General features: G+C 43.2%; 1 protein-coding gene across 2 annotated transcripts in view; it reads left to right on the forward strand.

Moving 5' to 3' along the window:
- The window catches only part of polr3e (polymerase (RNA) III (DNA directed) polypeptide E), a 51,837-nt gene extending 31,514 nt beyond the window's left edge, over positions 1 to 20,323 (forward strand). The window contains exons 19-22 of one of the 2 annotated variants that reach the window (XM_078558833.1): positions 67 to 566; positions 14,116 to 14,193; positions 15,475 to 15,600; positions 19,504 to 20,323. In XM_078558833.1, coding sequence (XP_078414959.1) covers positions 67 to 566; positions 14,116 to 14,193; positions 15,475 to 15,600; positions 19,504 to 19,560 — 761 coding nt within the window. In that variant the 3' untranslated portion in view covers positions 19,561 to 20,323. The remainder of the gene's footprint in view (positions 1 to 66; positions 567 to 14,115; positions 14,194 to 15,474; positions 15,601 to 19,503) is intronic. The other variant, XM_078558834.1, reaches the window with a different exon arrangement.
- Positions 20,324 to 22,496: the final 2,173 nt, after the last annotated feature.

Here is a 22,496-nt window from a genome sequence, read left to right on the forward strand (position 1 = left end):
AGTGGCTTTCTGTGGTTTGCAATGTTTTTGTGCAAACGGAATGAATTGTCTTTGCTTTGTTTTGAGCAGCATCGTCAGCGGCAGTGTGTGGGGAACGGAGGGTGGCCGTGGCCAAAGAGAGAGCACGGGAGAATCATGCCATCCTGGAGAACAACTACCGGCGGCGAAAGGCTCCACACAGTACAGGCATGCAAACTGCTGAGGGCACCCCGCTCACCATCAAGATCAAGGAGGAGCCGCTGAGCGAGGAGGAGCCCATGGACACGTCCTCACGACTGGGGAGCGAGGCAGCCAACGGGGTCCACTCAGACGAGAGCTCCCGTGACTCAGCCGACTTGCCTGCTGAGTGCCAGGGGGCTCGGAGTGAGGTTGTGACAGCAGAGCTGAAAGAATTTGTGCGGGGGACACTCAGGAAACACTATGTGCTCAGTTTAAGTGAGCTGAAGCGACTGTTTAACCTGCACTTGGCAAGTCTGCCACCTGGGCATATTTTATTCAGCGGCATTTCAGACCGAATGTTACAGGAGACCCTTTTGGACTGTGGATGCAAACAGATCTTGGTGCCTGTGAGTATCTATATATTACACTATAGCTATAGTAAACTGCTGGTGGATGTATTTGTGAAAACAGGAGATTTGTATTCTGCAGTTGTTGTGAACATAGGAGCAGGAGAAAGCAGAGAAGATACAGAGATTTAGTAAATTTGTTTAAAATGATGATGGATTTAGATAAAGTAAATAAAGAGAATCTGTTTCCAGTGGCTGAAAGGTCAATAGCCAGAGGGCATGGATTTAAGGTGATTGGCAAAGAAAAGAATGGTGGCACAAGTGGCTAGGATTTGGAAAAAAAATGGGGAAAGAACAGGGAGTGGGACTAATTGGATTGCTCTTCAAAAGAGCCAGCACAGACTCGATGGGCCAAATGGCCACCTTCGCTGTACTATTCTACATTTCTAAGCCATCCAGCCCCTCAAGCCTGTTTCGTCTTTCAATTAGACTGTAGGTGATTTGTACCTCAACTCCAATTATCTGCCTTAGTTCTGTAACCCTTAATACCAAACAAAAATCTATATATTTCTATTTTGAAATTTTTAATTACCGCCTCTCCAGCCTCAACAACTGTTTGGTGTGGGTTTTTGAGGGGAGTGGAGTGCAGAATTCTAGATTTGCCTACAAAGGCATCCTTTTAGGAGATGTAGGCCTTAAGAAAGTTGGATAGTAAGAATATTGCATTTATGTAGTGCCTTGCACGCCCTTAGGACATTCTAAAATGCTTCACAGCCAATTAATTGTTCTGAAGCGTAGCCTGTGTTGCAGTGTAGGAAACGTTCTAGCCCATTTGCACACAGCAAGAACCCTTGAACAGCAATAAGGTAAATGACCAGGTGATCTGTTACTAGTAGTGATTTAGAGGTGAGTAATGGCCAGGATATCGGGAAAAATTCCACTTCCTCCTCTTCGAATAGTGATGTGGGGCCTTTAACATCCACCTGAGAGGGCAAATAGGATATGCTCAGGTGCCTGTAAAGCCCGAGACCAGTTTGAGCTGGTCTGTGGTGTCCGTCACTGTCAGATAGTCTGCCAGCTTTGTTTTTTACACAACAGGTGGAATACTGGGGCACTTCTGGCCATCACTGAGGCATACCCACCACATGTGGTCCAGTGTGCTGGGGTGGGGCTGCAATGAAATACGAAAGGTCAGGGAAAGAATTGGGGGTGAGGAATCATTTTAAACGGCCTCCTTGTGTGTTACGGTGTCTTAGCAAAGGAAACATAAGTGAATGAGAATGTGAAGTGATGGCATTGCACAGCACAAATTTACCAATGCTGCTGTTTTACTCAAATCAAAAGAGTGCATTGGAGTCTCCACAGTCAGAATCTGCAGATCTGGCAGATGGCAGGTGTTAATCTCACACTGTGTTCCACATTTTCATCCTTTTCTTGAAGGTGATTCTGTTGGAACAGAGGACCGCAGGGCTGTCTTACACCTTCACACCCTCACCAGATGCTTGCATTGAAAGCAATAATGAGCCTGGCGATTGATGCTATTGCAGGAGCTGCTCTTTAGGGAGGTCCATATAAAAATGCCAGCTCCTCTTTGTCTAGTGTTTGCTGGAATTTGAATAACCTGCTCTGGGAGTCACAGGAATTTTGGTCAAGCGTCGTCTCCTCCCTGCATCTCACGTGCATCTCTCCAGAAATTGAAGTGCTTAAATTTAAACTCCCCTCATCTGTATTGATGTGTGATATCCCTTAAGCAGCAGCAGGCTTCTGTATCAGATCCTATTGTGGAAAGAAAAATTTCTGTTTATATAGCACCTTTTACAACCTCATGTCTAGCAAACATGTCTAACAAATTTGATTGAACTTTTCGAGGAGGTGACTAATTGTATAGATGAGGGTAGTGCAGTTGATGTAGTCTACATGGGTTTCAGTAAGGCTTTTGACAAGGTCTCGCATGGCAGAATGGTCAAGAAAATAAGAGCCCATGGTATCCAAGGCAAATTGGATCCAAAATTGGCTGAGCGGCAGGAGGCAGAGGGGGATGGTCGAAGGTTGTTTTTGCGATTGGAAACCTGTGACGAATGGTGAACCGCAGGGATTGGTGTTGGGGCCCTTGCTGTTTGTAGTGTATATTAATGATTTAGACATGAATATAGGAGGTATGATCAGTAAGTTCACAGATGACACGAAAACTGGTGGTGTCATAAATAATGAGGAGGAAACCCTTTGTTAACAGGACCATATAGATGGGCCGGTAAGATGGGCAGAGCAGTGGCAAATTGAATTTAATCCTGAGAAGTGTGAGGTGATGTATTTTGGGAGGACTAACATGGCAAGGGAATACACAATGGTAGGACCCTAGGAAGTACAGAGGATCCGAGGGACCTCGGTGTAAATGACCATAGATCCCTGAAGGCAGCAGCACAGGTAGATAAGGTGGTTAAGAAGGCATATGGGATACTTGCCTTTATTAGCCAAGGCACAGAATATATGAGCAGGGAGGTTATGTTGGAGCTGTTGGAGCTAGTTAGGCCACAGCTGGAGTACTATGTGCAGTTCTTGTCGCCACACTATAGGATGGATGTGATTGCACTGGAGAGGCTGCAGAGGAGATTCACCAGGATGTTGCCTAGGCTGGAGCGTTTCAGCTATGAAGAGACTAGATAGGCTAGGGTTGTTTTCCTTAGAGCAGAGAAGGCTGGGGTGGGGTGGCGGGGAGTGATAGAGGTATACAAAATCATGAGGGGCATAGATAGGGTAGATAGGAAGAAACCATTCCCCTTAGCGGAGGTGTCAATAACCAGGCGGCATAAGTTTAGAGGGGATTGGAGGGGAAAAAAATTTCACCCAGAGGGTGGTTGGAATCTGGAACTCACTGCCTGAGGGGGTGGTAGAGGCAGAAATCCTCATAACATTTAAGAAGTATTTAGCTGAGCACTTGAAACATCATAGCATACAGGGCTACAGGCCAAGTGCTGGAAAATGAGATTAGAATAGATAGGCATGATGGGCCGAAGGGCCTGTTTCTGTGCTGTATAACTCTGACTCAGGACATCCCAAAATGTTTCACAGCCAGTGAAGCATTTTTTGAAGTGTAGTCACCGTGGTAATGTGGGATCCCAGAAGTCAATTTGTACAAAGAAAGCTCCCAAAAACAGCCATGTGATCATGTCCAGGTAACCTGTTTTTGTGATGTCGATTCAGGGATACATATTGTCCAGGACACTGGGGAGAACACCCCTGCTGCTCTTCAAAATAGTGCTATTAGATCTTTTCCCTGAGGGGGCAGACATCTCAGTTCAACATCCCGTTCGGAAAACGTCAGCTCCGACAGTGCAGCACTCTCTCAGAACTGCACTGGAGTTTCAGCTCGGATTTTGTGCTTCGAATATCTAGTGACTGCAGGTTCTGTGACAAGTGCTGCAATGAGCCAGCCTTGCAATCTCTGGGACCTTCCCTGTATAATATTGAACCCAATACATTTTAATCCTGGTGATAATACAATACAACATCTGCAAGCAACTCCTGCATTTTTTTTGTCTCCAATATGGGGGTCTTTCATGAACGGTCTGTGGCTCCTCCTCAACTATTTGTGCATCATCCTTCTGCCTTCCTCTGACCTTGCAACTTCCTGTAGCCACCCATGCTCTTCTAACACTGGGAATTGTGGGCATGTCATTAGAATGTACTTCAGGGAATAATAGTTAAAAATGCCCTTTCATTATCATTGTAAAGAGAATTTAAATCTACAAAATGACAGAACAGTTTAGGTGTAGGAACAGATCTGTATCTAAGAGGTTACAAAATAAGAAGAAATGAAGCAAGTTCAATATTTTAGCTTTTCATGTTAGACTTTGCGTGTGATCAGAACCCAGGATAGGGATTGTCAGCTGTTAACAGATCATGACAACTGCACAAAGTCTTTTAAATTATTGATACTAATGGGTTGTGCTGAAGCCTCTTGTGCTGGTGGTGCAGTAACCCAAAGATCCTTATCAAATAAATGCCTGCTGCATTAGAATTGATGTGTTCATTTTTTGATGTGGTTTCAGATTTATCAAAGGCCTTTTTTTAAATATTAAGTCAAGTTCCCAGCTCTTATATTGAAACTATGCCTTATTGCCTCTCAGAAATGACCCAAAGCACTTCACAAGCAGTGATTACCTTGAAGTGCAGCAACTGTTGTTATGTTGGTGAATGCAGAAGTTGTTTTGTACACAGCAAGCTCCCGCATCCCACAAAGAGATGATTGGCCAGTTACTGTGTGTTTATTAGTAGTGTTGGTTACAGCCTGGATACAGGGAGTACTCCCTGCTCTTCCCACTGTACCGTGGGATCTTTAGCATCCATCTGAACCTTGGGGAAAAGACAGGCTGGGCCTTAGGTTGATGCCCTATCCAGAGGGTGGCCCCTCCTGCTCTCCCTCAGTTCCGTGCTGGAGTGTCAGCCCAAATTGTCTACCGGAGCAGGGCTTGAATCCACGACTTTCCAACTTGATGAAAGAAGAAGAGATGCAGATGATAAAAAAGTGGGGATAAATAATTTTATAAATATTTGAGTGCACTCAATCGTATAATTCTACCAAAGAGCCAGCACAGGTACAATGGGCCAAGTGGCCTCCTTGCGCTGATATATGAAAGAATATTTCAGCCAAGCTTCCTCTAAAGTTTAAAATTGAATAGATGTTAATAGGACAGTTTAGGGATGCTGAGGTGAGTGCAGGTAAAATGTTGGTTTGAAATATGCTTATGTTATTTATTTATGTTTAGTGTGTGATATTCCTAATGTATATTAGTTCCTCCCTGGAATTTGTCAGCACTTTGAGGGTTAACCCATCCCAGGCGATTATTTCAATTGAAATGCAGTTTTAAGTTGGCCTAAAATCGCACTTCAGCCTAGTTAGGGATGCTTCAGCCTTGAGCAAGTGACTAAGTCTAGTGAATGCATGGAAAATGATGGGTTGACATGCATATAGTTGGGAAGCCAGCTCCTTGGCTTCCAGGCTTAAAACTGACCTTGCAACATCACAAATACTTCAGCGTAGCATGAGTTTGAGACTTTACTGCATGAGTGCAGCTTGTGATTTGAGGCAAATACCAAACTCAGTATTAAAATTATTCTCACCCAATACCCGTAGCTGCCCATTTTACAATGGAAGGGGGCAGAATGTAATTGGAAGGTATAGTTGTTTTCCAGCACTTGTTCCAGGGTCTGCTGTACGTTTCCAAATAATTTCTACACATGGGGATAAATTACAGATGTTTTAATAACTAGTGCATGCTATTTTATTTTTTATGCTCTGTGTTTTATACAGAATCCAGGGCTTGTGTTTAATTGTGATGGCCAAATTGATCTAGGGGCCTGAAGAAATTCATGCTGACAGTAATCTAGCTCCAAGTTTTCAGCAGGGGTTGGGTCTGTGTTCTCAGATCCCTATTGGGTACCTGCCCTGGCATCATAGTGCAGCTTTGCTTTCTGCTGTTGGCAAACGTGCTGGATGTGGCAGTTTGCCACTCCGGGGAATGCAGCTGTCATTTGGTTTTGCAATTAGATACAGTGGCTGGGGCCGAGATCAGTGGTAACACCTGCCCAGGCAGTGAATGATGCCAGTCTCCACTAGCAGCTCCCGTCCCCCTGCAGAATCACTGCCGATCCAGCCCCGTGCTCCAAGCTGAGGAAGTGGAGAATTATTCATTTTGACAGCTGAAACCTCCTGAGATCCGGTTGTCAGACTGGGAAGATGCAACTTGCCCAGGAGGCAAGCTAGACTTCCGCTATATTTTGTTTTAAGAAACAATTGTTTTTCCTATGTAGTCACGACAGAATCTGGTTCACACATGTGAACGCACCCCGAGACCTGGTATATAGACTCTCTCAATCCCACATTCCCTGGTGTGCTCTCTCTCGCACATGGCCGAGTCCTGGTGTTCTCTCTCGTGCCACCTGGCTTTTCCTCTCACTCTTACTCATATATAAAAAATATATATATATTCTCACTAGCAAACACTTAGCTCGACTGTGAAGCTCGACTAGCTTGACTGGGTAGAAAATCGGCCAAGGTGTATTAAATGACTGGCACCATCCCTGCACAACACATCTGCCAGGCTTTTCAGCCACCTGAAAGACGACTTCTCCAATATTGTCACACTCTCTCAGTACTGCAGCAGAGCGTCAGCCTTGAATAATGATTTGCCATCCCATATCCCAAGATTTTATTCTTAAATTGTCTGCTTTATCTACCTGTGTAATGACTGCTCTTCAATAACTATTAATTGGCTGAAAGATGCTTTGGAAAGTTCTGAGAATGTGAAATGTTATATTACTGCAAGTTGTTCTGTCAGGCGAGGGATTAGGGGCAGATTTGAACTTTACCCCGATTAGATTTGCATCTATGCTTAGGTCTGTTCCCACCCTTTGCAGAGCCATTCATTCACACACTAATGTTGGCATGACTATGTGAGTGTGGGAGGGATTGTACATTTCAGGGAATAAGGACAAAATATTTGCACACTGTAATATAATGGTGTGATGTGAATGCTTTTGTTTTGTTAAAAAATCTAAAACTTGATGGAACATTAAATTTTTCTGTGATATAATTTGCTGGTTTTAAAATAAGTAGAAAAATACTAGAGTTCTCCATTTATTTCCCAGGATGATGGCTAAACCAGGAACACATTGTTAGAAAAGCTAACTGGTTGGTCGCCTCCTGTAATTTCATTAATTCAGCTTGAGCTCTGTAGCCCAGTAACCCTCATTAGCTGCGTACTGCTAATCAATCAGCTGAAATGTGAAGCCTCCTGGAGTATTCTGAAAATGTAATGATTCAGACTGGTAGCTTGAGCCAATTATGCAGGGCTCAAACTAACAGTGTGGATAAACATGTGAGGGAGAAAGGAATAGACCTGAGATAAAGAGGGGTGGGAGGAGGCTTGTGTGGAGCACAATCACCAGCACAGGTACTATTGAGATGAACAACCTGCTTATGTGCTGTAAATTCTGCCTAAGTATTGCTGCCTGCTTTCATAGCATGAGCAAAGCCCCATGGCTTGATCTTGCAGTTTATTGATGTGATAGAGAGTGAATGGGGTGACTGACAGCTCACAGATGTGTGACAGGCAGACACTTCCCGGAATGGTTCTCGCTGTGATCAGAAAGTTGGCCAGATTTAACAGGAGTGAATTTTACAGCTTTTAATGAGAGAATTTTTTCTCCCCACTGGCTTGCTATTGTCACTGCTGCTAATCAGTGCTGAGCCCTGACAGTAGAATCACTTTGTAGTTGGGAGTTTGTTAAGGTAGTTCGTAGATTTCATGTCTGCCCTTTGTTGTGAAGAATAAACCGTTAACGCATGCAATGACCACAGCCAGAAATAGTACTCACCACTTAAAGTAGATGGGCAGTTGCATATATCAACCAGAAGATGATAACCAATATCTATTTGCATTAGCGTCATTTTCAAAGTTGTTGGTTATAACATCTTAAGAGCCCTATTTATTTTGGACAGGAGCAGCTATTTCTAGAACAGCCCCCATGATATATCAGTAAGTCCACGTGAAAAACCAATGCACGTTTCTTAAATTTATATTGAATAATAATACCAATTCTTGCACAATAATCACAGCTAAAATTCAGTGGTTCAATGAGGCATTTAAGTTATTTAAATGGTTGTCCAGCTCCTCCACTTACCTGATGACTGGGTGAGCGAGTTTGGCACTACAGAGGTCGGGATTGAGGGTCAGGCCTAGGATCTAGCTGTATGAATGTTCGTTCAGCTAGCGATAATTGTTATATAAGGTTACCACATTAATACCGGCCACTCAGTAGACCAGCAAAAAGTGTTTATGCAACCACACAGGCTATGAACGGTGGCAACTGTCCAGGCACAGGTAAAAGACCAAAGGCCCACCCCCCACCCCCCAATCCAGACACAGTACAATTTTGTACACCTGATGTCAAGGTGAACCTATTGCTGCTGAGTCACGGCTGCCATGGTTGATGCTTAAGTTTAATTTTATATTGCGTTATTGTATGCCATTTTGTCAATAATATGGCTGTGTGATTACAAAGGTGCTTCCAACTGCACCCTGCTGATACAGATGTACAAAGAACAAAGAAAAGTACAGCACAGGAACAGGCCCTTCGGCCCTCCAAACCTGCGCCAATCATATTGCCTGTCAACTAAAACATTTTGCACTTCCGGGGTCCGTATCCCTCTATTCCCATCCTATTCATGTATTTATGTGGAATTTATTCATGTGGAACCTCAAGATGTGCAGATAGGCCTCCCTCTGGTTATTCCCCAGCCTGCCCCCAGTAACACTGGATCACATTGTTGTTATTATAGGCATTTCCAGCCCTCCCCTGATTGCAAGATTGGAAGGGGGAACATGATTCCAGTGAGTAGCATTTTTAATAAGTATTCATGACATGGTAATGCATGCAAATTGAATACCTGACATGGATCAGTGGGAAATCTGGCCTGCCATCAGCCCACCATGAAAGTGTTGAGGGGGAAGTTCCAAATTTATTTCCCGCCAGCGGGAATCCAATTTTTGGCGCCTCTCCGAATTTTCTGCTCCTGCCCGCCATGAAACCTGCCAATGGCAGGACCGGAAAATTCCACCCAATGTTTCAAGTCAGTCCTGACGAAGGATCATTGACCTGAAATGTTGGGCTGAATTTTATGGATTGCAGTGGGGTCATGTGACAGAAGTAGTAGCAAGATGAATATTAGAGACCAAATTGCTGACTTAGAGCAGAGGTCCACCGTTTCCAATTTTCAGGCAAACCTTGATTTAAGTAGTCATCACTCATGATGGAAACAGGCAGGAGCCTGATCAAGATGTTCACATAGGGAATTGGCGCAGATTTTGCTATGAGGGGTTAAGGAATAGCACTCGCCATTCATTATGTTTACAGCCTTTTCAGTGTGACACCTCATACAGTGAATCTGTGGCAATCAGGTTGAAGAATCCTCATGGAAACAGGCAAGGCTTTTTTTAAACTTACCTGATAAAAGTCAGGTCTGTCAAAGTCGTGGAGAACCTCCATTTTAGGATTCTGCTACATTCTACGGCATGTCAGTGATGCTTTGATTGGTTCCCCATCTGGAGGTCCACCTGATCACCAGACTCGGCCTCCATTCAGGCAGGGAGCCAGTTGATCAAGGCTACAGCAGCAGGTAAGTCTGTGCTGGGGAGTTGGGGAAGGTAGAAGGTTTCGATTGGGTAGGCTTCCAATCCCAGAAAATGGTCGGTAGCCTTGTTGGTAGGGAAGCGGGAGTGTGGGAGGTCAGAGGCCTCATGGTGGGAGTGAAAATCACAGGCCTGGGATATGGATATTGGATGCCTTGCAGGGATGAGGGGGTTGAACTTGAAGTTCTGAGCCCAGAAAAGCAGAATTAGAGGTCTCGTGGTGGGATCTGAGATCTCGGGATGGGAGGGTGGGCAGGAGGAAGTCATTAGAGGGTCACCAATCATGGAGGCTCCTTAGGCAGGCACCTGGATCCAGGAGGTAAAGGCACTATATACTTGACTCGATAAAATTCCTGAGTTTCTTGATGCTTGAGAAATCTAGCTGACAGTAGTTAAAGTTGAAAACCTGAATTCCAATAAAGCTAGCAGCCCCATTGTCACATTTGAAGTTCCAACCTACTTCTTGCAGCGTATTGGTCACCCACTTACCTCCCGGCCTAAGTTAAAGCCGGAAATGGGAAGGCTGGAGGTAGGCTTGGGTAAGGCAACAGTTTGTTCCAAGTTTAAGTTCCACCCACCCGACCCAAACCCACCCGTTTCTTTAAGTTAAAATTCACCCCCACCCACCCTGATCAGTCTAAACCTGAAAGTATGAATTTGAATATTTGATTCAATACAAAACCATGCGCAGAAAGGGAACAAAGTGATGGAAAGGCTAAGAGAGAATTAATTAATGGAAAGGGTTGAGAAAGGATAAAGAAAAGAAGTTTGTTTTTTTTAAAACCTCTAACAATAACTAAATTCTGAAGGAATGAGATTCTATGTGTGTAAAAATTTTCCGGGCTAGAGAGGCTGTAAGTAATTAAGACTTATCACAGCATTAAAACTTCATTTGAATACACCACCCTGGGCCAGAATTTTACCTTTGGCGTGCAGGTGCACACCCGACACACACGAACGTAATATGACATGTATATGGACATCTCCAGATGTTATCTTTGGTTAGAAAACAATGGGGGCAATTCCAAGGCTGTTTTTCACTTTCAAGAGGAAACAATTTCAATAAATTCAACCCTCAGTAAAAGTTCTGGTGGAAATAAGTTTACGGACCCCTATTCTCTCCCTGTTGCAGCACTGTGCTAATTACAAAAGTGAACAATCAGGATTTTTAATTAGAGACTTTACATCTCACATTAAAAATATCAGAATAGGAGCTTTAATGGAGCCAAGCGTCATGGGCCTCCTTCGGTGAATGTTAGCCACAAGAGTCTCGGAATACAGAACTAGAAAGCGTTTATAATGACATGCCCTCATCACATGAAGTCGAACCACATGTTTCCTGGTTAATATGCAGCATTTTGCTGATGATTTCTGAAGGAAGGGTTGCTTGTATCCAGTTTTAATGTAATGGCCACAGGCAGCCAAAGCTATTGCACCAAACCTCAGATCTATAATCCAGGCCGTCATTTGCGCAACTTTTCAGAGCCTTGTAAGTTCCAGGCACACTCATAATGGAATGTGTTTGCACTAGATTCGAGCTGCAGACCTGGACGATAAATCCAGCTCAGTCAGACTTGAATTTCCTTTGAACAGTTCTGTTGAAGGGTCATGAGGACTCGAAACGTCAACTCTTTTCTTCTCCGCCGATGCTGCCAGACCTGCTGAGTTTTTCCAGGTAATTCTGCTTTTGTTTTGGATTTCCAGCATCCGCAGTAGTTTTTTGTTTTTATCTCTGTGTTAAAAACACAGATCTATTGTGATGCTTTTGTTTATATTTTGTTTCTCCTGCCTGCCCAAACATTGCCTGGATTCACTAACAATAACCCAATCAACATCTGTAACCAGCTGCTGCCCACTGAGCTCCGTTCTGAACAGTCTGCTGTAAGTAAAGTAGAAGCTGCTGGGGATTTTATTTACGGTAAATTGAAGACATGCTGAGTTGCGAGAGGCCACAAAGAGGCTGCAACTCATTCCAAACGCCCAAGTAATGACGTAAACCATAAATGGAACTTAAGTGAATCCTATCCAGACATTAAATTGCAGCCTTTTGCTTCCCTTCTGCCATCTAGATTATAGCTTCAGAGAAACACAACCCAAAGTGGACAAGGCTTAAAAGTAATAAAAACAAAAAACTGCGGATGCTGGAAATCCAAAACAAAAACAGAATTACGTGGAAAAACTCAGCAGGTCTGGCAGCATCGGCAGGTAATGCTGATTGAGAATGCTTGATCAAAGTGCCATCACTGCAAGTTAACACTGGCGTTCCTGGCTCTTGGAGTAGACTTCAAGGAACCTGTGACATGCCCCCTTTGTTAACCCAACACCTTGCCTTCAGGACTTGCCCAGTGTGTAGCAACTGTCTAGGTTGTCCCTGCTGTAGCAGCTGCCTGCCTTTAAAGTCTGGGTTCATTTCTCCAAAAGTTGGTGGCACTTTGCTGGTAGATATCAAACAATACATCAGCCCTGGTGACAGTCGAGTCTGGCTTGATTCTGTTGTTGTTTTCCACTTGTGGGGCAAGCAAAAGCTTGGGGCCATAAATGTAATATGGTCACCAATAAATGTAATCAGGAATTCAGGAAGAACTTCTTTACCCAGAGAGTAGTGAGACTATGGGACTCACCGCCAGAGGGAGTGTTTAGGTGAATGCACATTTAGGGGGAAGCTGGAAAACACAATGAGAGGGGCAGTGAAGAGAAGGATATACTGATAGGGTGAGCTGAATTGGGGAGGGAAGAGGCTCGTGTGAAGCATAAACACAGGCGTAGACATGTTGGGCCAGAAAGCCTGTTTCAGTGTTGTAGGTTCTATGTAATTATGCCAACAAAATTATCTCCTCCAAATCATAAACTTGTGGGTTCTATCCTCCGTGTAAGATCGAGCATGTAATGTAGGCTGGCACTTGTGTTCATTGCTAAGGGAGTGGTGCATGTTTGGTTTTCTCTTTGGTGGGAGGTTAAACCCAAGCCCCATCTGTCTGTTAGGGGGGCTGTAAAAAAATTCCTGGAGTTTATCCCCTACCAACATCTTCAAACAAGATTTGATGGGCTAAAAGCAAAATACTGTGGATGTTGGAAATCTGAAACAAGAACAAAAACACCTGGAAAAACTCAGCCGGCCTGACAGCATCTGCGGAGAGGAATACAGTTGACGTTTTGAGTCTGTATGACTCTTCATCAGAACTGTCCTGATGAGTCACACGGACTCAAAACGTCAACAAGATTCGATGGGCATTCGTCTCACTCTGGTTGTGGGACTTTGCTGTGCGCAAATTGGCTCCATGTTACCTATACTACAACCACGCAACTACACTCCAAAGATAACCTATTAGCTGTGAAGTACTTGGGTACAGTCGTGTAGTGGTTATGCTGCTGGATGAGTAATCCAGAGGTGCAGACTTAAAACACAGAATGTGAGTTCAAACCCCACCATGGTAGGTAAGAATTTTTTAAAACGTGGAATTAAAGGTGACCATGAGGCTGTTGAATTAACCTAACAGGTACACTAATGTCTTTTAGGGAAGGGATCCTGTCATCATGATCCAGTCTGACCATATGTGATTCCATACCCACAGCAACATGGTTGACTCTTAACTACCCGCTGAAATGGTCAAGCAGATCTCTCAGTTGTATCAGACTGTTACAAGGACTGGCAGCACTGTGGGTGTACCTACACCACGTGGACTGTAGCAGTTCAAAAAGACAGCTCACCGTCACTTTCTCAAGGGCAGTTGGGGATGAATAATAATTGCTGGCCTTAAGAGCCAACGTCCACATCCAAAGACTGATTTTTTTTTTAATAAAGTTCTTTGGAACATCCTGACCATGTGAAAGAAGCTATTTAATCAATCCATTCTTTTCTCCTGACCTGATGTTGAGCACGTTTATGTTCATGTGGGCCTCAATTTTTGGCATTTTTAATATTTTGGTTAACTGGCTATCTGACACATACAAAAACTATTCATGATGCTGAATCTCCAAACCAAAATGGAATTTCTGTTTTTCAATACACCGTGCACACTCTTGACCCACATCTGACTAAATCAGGTCCCCTTGGTCATGCCTGGGTTTAGAAGCCTTCTTAGTGTGAGCAGGTGTATTACTGGGCTTCAACCTCAAATCTGCACAGTTTACCACTAGTATCCTTCCTGCTGCTTGCCCAGCTTGGAGCTCTTGAAGGCGTGGCTTGCAGGGCTGTCCAGAGCTAAATAGGATGAATCCCAACTCCTACCTGCAAGTCAATAAGTGACCTAGGTCAATCACCAACCGTCTGGGAGTACTTTGGATCTATCTAATCCAGCACCGGCACTGTCTCAGAGCTTGGATGTAGTTCCAAACTTTCCATTGCTGGGCATGTTCTGTAGTTTTGGGTTTCAGTTTTAGAGTGTAGAATCACTCTCTCTTACACAGATGCTGTTCAGTTCCCTCCACAGACAACTGCCTCACCTGATGAACAGAAGGTCTTTGCACTATGGGAAGCTGGGGACTCCTTTGATCAGGTAATACCTTATCCCAAAATATCTTTTCTGTTGGCATTTAAAGCTGTTGAATCCCGCTCTGCTCCTCAGGTCAATGTTAGATTGCTTTCCATTGTTGAGAAATGGCCCAGGTCCATAGTGCAGGGCAGCACCAGGGCTTGAGAGGGTTAAAGAGATAAGCTGAACTGGGAAGTAACTAAGATTCCAAGCCTAGGTGTGATAATTGGCCAAAGAGCCAGTGAGAGTGAGATGAGAAGAAATTATTTTACTCAACGAGTTATTGTGACCTGGAATGCGCTGCCTGAAAAGCCATTGGAAGCAAGTTCAGGGCTACTGGGAAAGAGCAAGGGAGTGGGATTAATTGGATGGTTCTACAAAACAAAACCAGCACAGGCATGATGGGCCAAATGGCTTCCTGTGTGAAATCATTCCATGATTGTTTGGCGCTGATGGGGAGGAATTCCTTCAGCATGAGACCTGCTGTACACTTTATAAGCAAGATGAGATTGAAAGGAAAAATGCATGAAATAAAAAAATAAATGCCTTTTTTCCACAGACATAGAAGAATCAGGAAATAAAGTTTCTCTAATACTGTGAAACCAAGTTTCAGTGTCATTTAGTGATTGTAAACAGTGAGATAACACAGCTGTGAATTTGGTGGGCGTTGGGGAGAGCAGTGAATGTGTTAGAACAAAGTGAGCCTGTGGGATGTGTGTACAAAGACACCTGTGTCTTAGGATGGTGGGTGAAATGAGTAACTCTGACCTTAGTATCAATGTAATGGAGAAAAAAGGGATATGATATTGACTGGTTTATATTCCTGTGAAAGAGCCCCAGCCACTCTTCCCTCAATCAGTTAACAGGGACTGGATGCTGTGATTACAAACCAGGGAGGGTTAAAGTGGAGACTTAATAGCGGGGTTCAGCAATATGAAAGGTTTTGAGAGAGGAGGGAGGGAGGAACTGTTTCCTCTAGCAGGAGGGTTGTAACCAGAAGAACCAGAGAGAAGATAAGGATTTTTTTTTTTTAAAAAACACGAGTTATGACCTGAAATGCACTGAGTGAAAGTGTGGTGGAAGCAGATTTGATCGCAGCTTTCAACTGGAATTAGAAATATACTTGTAAAGAAAAAGGAATTGTGAGGTGATGGGGAAAAGAGCCAGGGAGTGGGCCTAATTGCTCTTTCAGAGAGCCAGTACAGGGATGACTGGCATCCTCCTGTGCTATATGGTTCTGTGATACTTAGGAACAGGCTTGGGTTGTGCCTTCAATAATGCAGGACTAACATTTTCCCATTTCAGCATCGGCAGATACTCCTTGAAATATTTTCAAAAAATTATCGTGTGCGTAGGAATGTCATCCAATCTAAACTGGGTCAGGATTTTGGAGAAAGCCTCAGTAAACCAGATGTGGACAAAGTTCTGAAGGTAATGTAACCAACTACTTAATGTGGGAGTTGAAACCTGCTTTAGATAACAGAGCAGAGCTCTGGACTGGTATGTATACATTAGTGAAGTGACCACTCATCGTCCAACCTTGATAAACTTGAGCTTATCTAACTTGCATGAAGCCCTGCTCACCCATCACCTCCCTGCTTGCTGACCTACATTGACTCCGGGTCTGAGTGCCTAATTCTCATTCTTGTTTTTAAATCCCTCGTTGACCTCACCTCTCACTATCTCTGTAATTTCCCCCAGCCTCATGATGCTCCAAGATCTCTGCACCCCCGCAATTTTGACATCTTACACATTCCCTATTTTAATTGCATCATCAGTGGCAGCCACGCCTTCTGGTGACTGGGCACTAAGCTCTGGAATTCCCTCCCTAAACCCCTCCACCTCTCCCTCTTGACACTCCTAAACATCTTCCTCTTTGATTTTTGGTTACCTGTCCTAATACCACCTTTTGCAGCTCAGTGTCATTTTGTTTTGTAATGCTCCGGTAAAGTGCATAGGGGCGTTTTATTATATTAAAGGCTGTATATAAATATAAGTTGTTTGGTCAGTAAAATCAAAGCTGTTGTATTGTTGTAAAAACCCCCCAACTGGTTCATTAATGTCCTTTAGGGAATCAAAGCTGCCATCCTCATCCAGTCTGGATTTATATGTGACTCAAGTCACACACCTATTGACTTGTAATTGCCCCTCCATTGTACCAACTCTTCAAGAAGGTGGCTCACCATCTTCTCAGTGCAAATAAAGATGGGCAATAAATGCTGATCTTGTCAGCGACACCCACGTTCTGAGAATGAGTAAAAATCTAATTGAGAATATTAGAAAATGAATGAATTTTTGAAAAAAGTTTTGTTATTTTTAGGATTTAGCTAGTAGGACTCACCCACTGACTCATTTGGTGATTGCAGGAAGGATCCCAGATTCAATCCTTCATCCATCACAGACTGACAGATCTTAGCCACAACATATGCTAAAGTTGGGTCTCCTGATTCAGGAGGGACCATCCTATAAGACCATAAGACATAGGAGCAGAAATTAGGCCATTCAGCCCATCGAGTCTGCTCCGTCATTCAAGCATGGCTGATAAGTTTCTCAACCCCGTTCTCCTGCCTTCTCCCTGTAATCTTTGATCCCCTTACCAATCAAGAACCTATCTATCTCGGTCTTAAATACACTCAATGACCTGGCCTCCACAGCCTTCTGTGGCAATGAATTCCATAGATTCACCACTCTCTGGCTAAAGAAGTTTCTCCTCATCTCTGTTCTAAAAGGTCTTCCCTTTACTCTGAGGCTGTGCCCTCAGGTCCTGGTCTCTCCTACTAATGGAAACATCTTCCCCATGTCCACTCTATCCAGGCCTTTCAGTATTCTGTAAGTTTCAATCAGATCCCCTCTCATCCTTCTAAACTCCATCGAGTATAGACCCAGAGTCCTCAAACGTTCCTCATATGTTAAGCCTTTCATTCCTGGGATCGTTCTTGTGAACCTCCTCTGGACCCTCTCCAGGGCCAGAACATTCTTCCTGAGATACAGGGCCCAAAATTGCTCACAATATTCTAAATGTGGTCCGACCAGAGCCTTATAAAGCCTCAGCAGCACATCTCTGCTTTTATATTCTAGTCCTCTCGAAATAAATGCCAACATTGCATTTGCCTTCCTAACTACCGACTCAACCTGCAAGTTAACCTTAAGAGAATCCTGGACTAGGACTCCCAAGTCCCTTTGCACTCCAGATTTCTGAATTCTCTCCCCATTTAGAAAATAGTCTATGCCTCTATTCTTCCTACCAAAGTGCATGACCTCACACTTCCCCACGTTGTATTCCATCTGCCACTTCTTTGCCCATTCTCCTAACCTGTCCAAATCCTTCTGCAGCCTCCCTGCCTCCTCAATACTACCTGTCCCTCCACCTATCTTTTTATCATCTGCAAACTTAGCCAGGATGCCCTCAGTTCCTTCATCTAGATCATTAATGTATAAAGTGAAAAGTTGTGGTCCCAACACTGACCCCTGCAGAACTCCACTAATCACTGGCCACCATCCTGAGAAGGACCCCCTTATCCCCACTCTCTGCCTTCTGCCAGAGAGCCAATCTTCTATCCATGCTAGTACCTTGCCTCTAACACCATGGGCTCTTATCTTACTGAGCAGCCTCCTGTGCGGCACCTTGTCAAAGGCCTTCTGGAAGTCCAAGTAGAAAACATCCATTGGCTCTCCTTTGTCTAACCTACTCATTACCTCCTCAAAGAATTCTAACAGATTTGTCAGGCATGACCTCCCCTTGATGAAACCATGCTGACTTTGCCCTATTTTACCATGCACTTCCAAGTATTCTGAAATCTCATCCTTAATAATGGACTCTTAAAATCTTACCAACGACCGAGGTCAGGCTAATCGGCCTGTAATTTCCCGTCTTTTGCCTCACTCTCTTCTTAAACAGGGGGGTTACATTAGCGATTTTCCAGTCCTCTGGGACCCTCCCTGACTCCAGTGATTCCTGAAAGATCATCACTAACACCTCCACTATCTCTTCAGCTATCTCCTTCAGAACTCTGGGGTGTAATCCATCTGGTCCAGGTGATTTATCCACCTTCAGACCTTTCAGTTTTCCTAGCACCTTCTCCTTGGTAATGGCCACCATACTCACCTCTGCCCCCCGACTCTCTTGAACTTTGGGGATGTTACTCGTGTCTTCCACCGTGAAGACTGATGCAAATTCATCTATTCAGTTCCTCCACCATCTCTGATCCAATGGAGCCATTTGTGGGCATTGGGTAAAGCTGAGGTCATGTTGTGATGCACCTGCAGTTGAGTAGCTCTGGCAGAAGGATCACTTGGGAGAGGTAGCTAGTAGAAGCTGCTGCAGTGGGACTATATCCCAGCAAGAGTCAGTACTAATAGCTGAGAATATTGGAATAAACATTTAGTTCTTTTCAAAAATTAATATACTGCAGCATCAGCTATAGGTCCTGAAGTAGCCGTAGCAAAGGAGTGATCAGCTTTGATAGACTCATTGTCATTCGGGGATATTCCCTTTCCATGTGTAGCATGTTATATCGATACTGGTCAGTTTTTTGCTATTAATGGGAAACGTGCAGTCTGTTGCTGATTTATTCTGGGAGACACAACAGCACAATGAGATCATACGCTCTCGTACTTGGAATCACTTTGTGTCTCCCCAGTCCTGTGTTTTTCACTGTAGATGTTTAGAAAGGCCAAAGTCTTGAATACGATGGACAAAAAATTACTGCCTAGGTGTCTTGTTTTGCCTGAAGACAGATGAAGTAGATTAGTAAAAGACTTTGATCTCACATCCGAGCTACATTTACACTTGTGCTAACTTAAAAAGTATAAGACACAAAAGTGTGCATCTTGTCAGCCCTAGCTCAGCAGGTAGCATACTCACCTGTTGAGTTGGAAGATTATTGATTCAAGCCCCACTCCAGAGACTTGAACACACATATTCAGGCTGACATTCCAAAGCCGCACTGAGAGAATGCTGCACAGTCAGAGATACCTTGAGACTTTAAACCAAGACCCTGTCTGTCCCCTCAGGTGGATGTAAAAGGTCCCTTGCACTATTTACAGATGAGCAGAGGGATTGCTCCCTGGTTTCCTAACCAATATTTATTCCTTAGCCAGCATCACAAAAACAGATTATCTGGTCATTATCTCATTGATATTAGTGGGAGCTTGCTGTGTGCAAATTGGCTACTGCATTTCCTATGTTACAAGAAAAGTACTTAATTGACTGTAAAACACTTCAGGAACCTCCTGAGGTTGTGAAAGTTGCAATCTAAATACAAGCCTTTCATTTTTTTTCATGGCATCCCCTAGCATTGTAAATGTCAATTTGAACTTTTCCATCTTTCACAGGACTGCTGTGCAAGTCATGGTGGAATGTGGTATCTTAAAGGGACCCTGCCTTCTTGACAGCTGCAGAATGCCCTGTTGCTACACAATGACTGTCCTTTGGAACAGGGCGATGAGATGATGGAAGAAGGTGGAACGCTGGCTTCGCTCCAGAGATGGAAGTACAGACAATCGAACCGTACATCACTCAAGCCTTTGACCGTTAATCGGAACTGAATGAGAAAGCCCGATGGAATGATGCATCTACCTACACTGAGAATAGGGAATAAGAGCCTAATTTATGTTTGCACCTCAACAGTATCTAACTTGGATTAATTGATTTTAATTCAGTGTTCAAAATAAAGTTTTGATTGGTTGACAAAATATATCAGCTGGCTCCAGTCACATGGAATCATGGAATATTGTTTCATTTCCTCCCTCATTTGGAATCATCTTTAATCCCCATACACATGTTTGTATGTTTGTATAATCGTACATAACGGTTTATTATACAGGGCAACCAAATCGAAGGCTCAGATTAAAACAAAATCTAATCTGTTTCACTAATAAAAGCTGTAATCTAGCAATCTCATAAAATCCTGGAATGAGTGATTCATCTTGCCTGTTGGATGTTTAATTTGACATTTTACTGTTTTAATACCAGTGAGTCGTACTGAATTCCTTTGGTTCCAAGATACTTTTTTTTGTGTGTCATGTTAGTGTTTTTTTTTTAATTACATTCTAACTTGAAGTTGTCATTTTTCAGGTGAGGGAAAGTGTGGCATCTGTTCGGTTGCTGCAGATGGTCTAAGATAAACTCTGTAAATAAAATGTTTAAACCATGGTGCTGCTGTGCCTTTTTATTTGTGAAATTTCACTAAGTCTAAACTTCGAGTGTATATGAAATGGGTTTCTGCTCCACAAACCTTGGAAAATGTAGAAAAATTACTGTAAATTCAAACATGCAATTGAAGAAAGTTGTGATCAATTCCTTTCACAATAATTTCTCCATGATGCCTGTTGGAGATTGCCTGTTTTGGCACTGGATCCGCATACTGTTTACTAGTTCAAAGATTTATTTACCCCTCTGCGCCACCTATAAAGCCTGTTACAGCTTTCTTTCATTGAATCCTTTCTGCTTCTACTACCTATTTGCTGTGGTTAATCACTTTGCCCCGATTTGTTTTATGTAAGTTGTATGTTTTACTGTTGCTGATGAAGTCTGGTTGCATGATGTGCTGGTAGCATTGTGAATGCTAACTGAATTTCATTATATTCAGACTTGTGACATTTTAAACCAGCTGCCTCCAACTATCATCCCTGTGTATGAGGTGAAATAAGTTTGTGTTTCCTTTGTTAAACTGCCTTTGTTTCATTCTTCCCCACCTCCTCTCCTAAAGATACCATAAGAGAGTAAGAACTAGGCTAAGGGGTAGACAATATGGCCCCTCAAGCCTGCTGTGCCAATCAATGCTATCATGGCTGATCTACCTCAACTCCCCTTTCTCGTCTGATCCCCACATCTGTGACTCCCATCGTGTCCAAAGTCTATCAATCTCAGAATTGGATATACTTAACAAGTGAGCATCCAACAGTTCTCTGGGATAGAGAATTCCAAAAATTCACATCCCTCTGGGTGAAAAAAATTCTCATAGCCAATCCCTTATACTGAGACTGTGACCCCCCTCGTTCTACTCTCCAGCCAGAGGGAAACAACCTCTCACCACTGACCCTTGCCAAACCCTCTAGAATTTTGTATGAATGAAATTCTAAGTCTTACTCCGTTGTCCTTTGATGGGAGCTGACTGCCAGTGACAAGCTCTAAGTGCTGGCAGGCACTCTAGCCATGGCAGCATCAAACCTGATTTTTTAATTTTCTCCATTGATGTCCACATATGTTGATACCCCAGCAGCATTCACTGTGTAGGAAAAGGCAATGCTGGCTGATTGTAGGACCCTGAATAAGTGACAGCTGGATACTGCTAATCCTGGTGTCTTCATTCCAAAAATCTTTAATCTGAAGCTGTGGCATTTAGATGTCTGTCTTCGGGAAAAAAAAAACACCCTCTCTCCCCTCGTCACACCCCAATTTGACTTTAAAAAGTTGTGATTGGTGCTTTAATTTACCCTCACCTGAGATTTTACTGATCAAATAGCATAGCTGGATATTGAGAAAGAGGTAGATCAGTGACAGTGAGAGTACTGCCAATTATGGATTATAGCTCCGGAGGAAACGAGTACAATTAATACCCATTAAAATTGCTTATGGAAAAATACAAACCCTATTTTTTTCACCAGTTCACAACATATAATTGGGGTGAGGTGAGTTGAGGCATTATGAAGTATGTAAGGATCTGGTCAGTATTAAATGTTAACTCTGAAAGGAGAGTCCAAATGCCTGATAGTGTTCAAAACCCAGAGTTGAGTATAAGTGCTGATTTCAGTTACTGTCAAGTGATGTTTGTGAATTTTAACTTGTTATTCTGTACGATGTGCTGGGACATATTTTATGATCAAATGGTGGTCTCGTTATATGAAATGCACATGAAGGTTTTATATTGCTACACAATGAAAGATGTGCAACTTACATTAAAATGTAAACATATAAAACAGTTCCTGGTGTTGTAAATTGATGCCTTCGTGCTACACTTTGGAATAAGAAAGTTGTGATTGCTGCCACAGGCCTGAGACAGTAAATTGAGAACTTAGCCCTGGGCACGTAGTCGCTTTTCTATATTTGTAACATTTGCCTTGTGTAATTAGCTGGTTGATTGCTTGAGAAGTAAAAAGAAGTAGCTCTCCTCATAATTAGCTGTTTTCAATGTTGTAGCTTTATGACTTCCTTAAATGTTTATTTTGACCAAATAAAAGCCAGAAAAATATAAAAGGAGGTAATAAGACTAGGGAGGTAGTTACAGCACAGTTATAAACGACATAGATGGGGGGTAGGATTAGTAAGTTTGCGGATGACACAAAGATTGGCCGGGTGGTTAACAGTGAGGTTGAGTGTCTTGGGC

The sequence above is a fragment of the Cetorhinus maximus genome, chromosome 15 (assembly GCF_964194155.1).
Source record: "Cetorhinus maximus chromosome 15, sCetMax3.hap1.1, whole genome shotgun sequence".
NCBI lineage: Eukaryota > Metazoa > Chordata > Chondrichthyes > Lamniformes > Cetorhinidae > Cetorhinus > Cetorhinus maximus.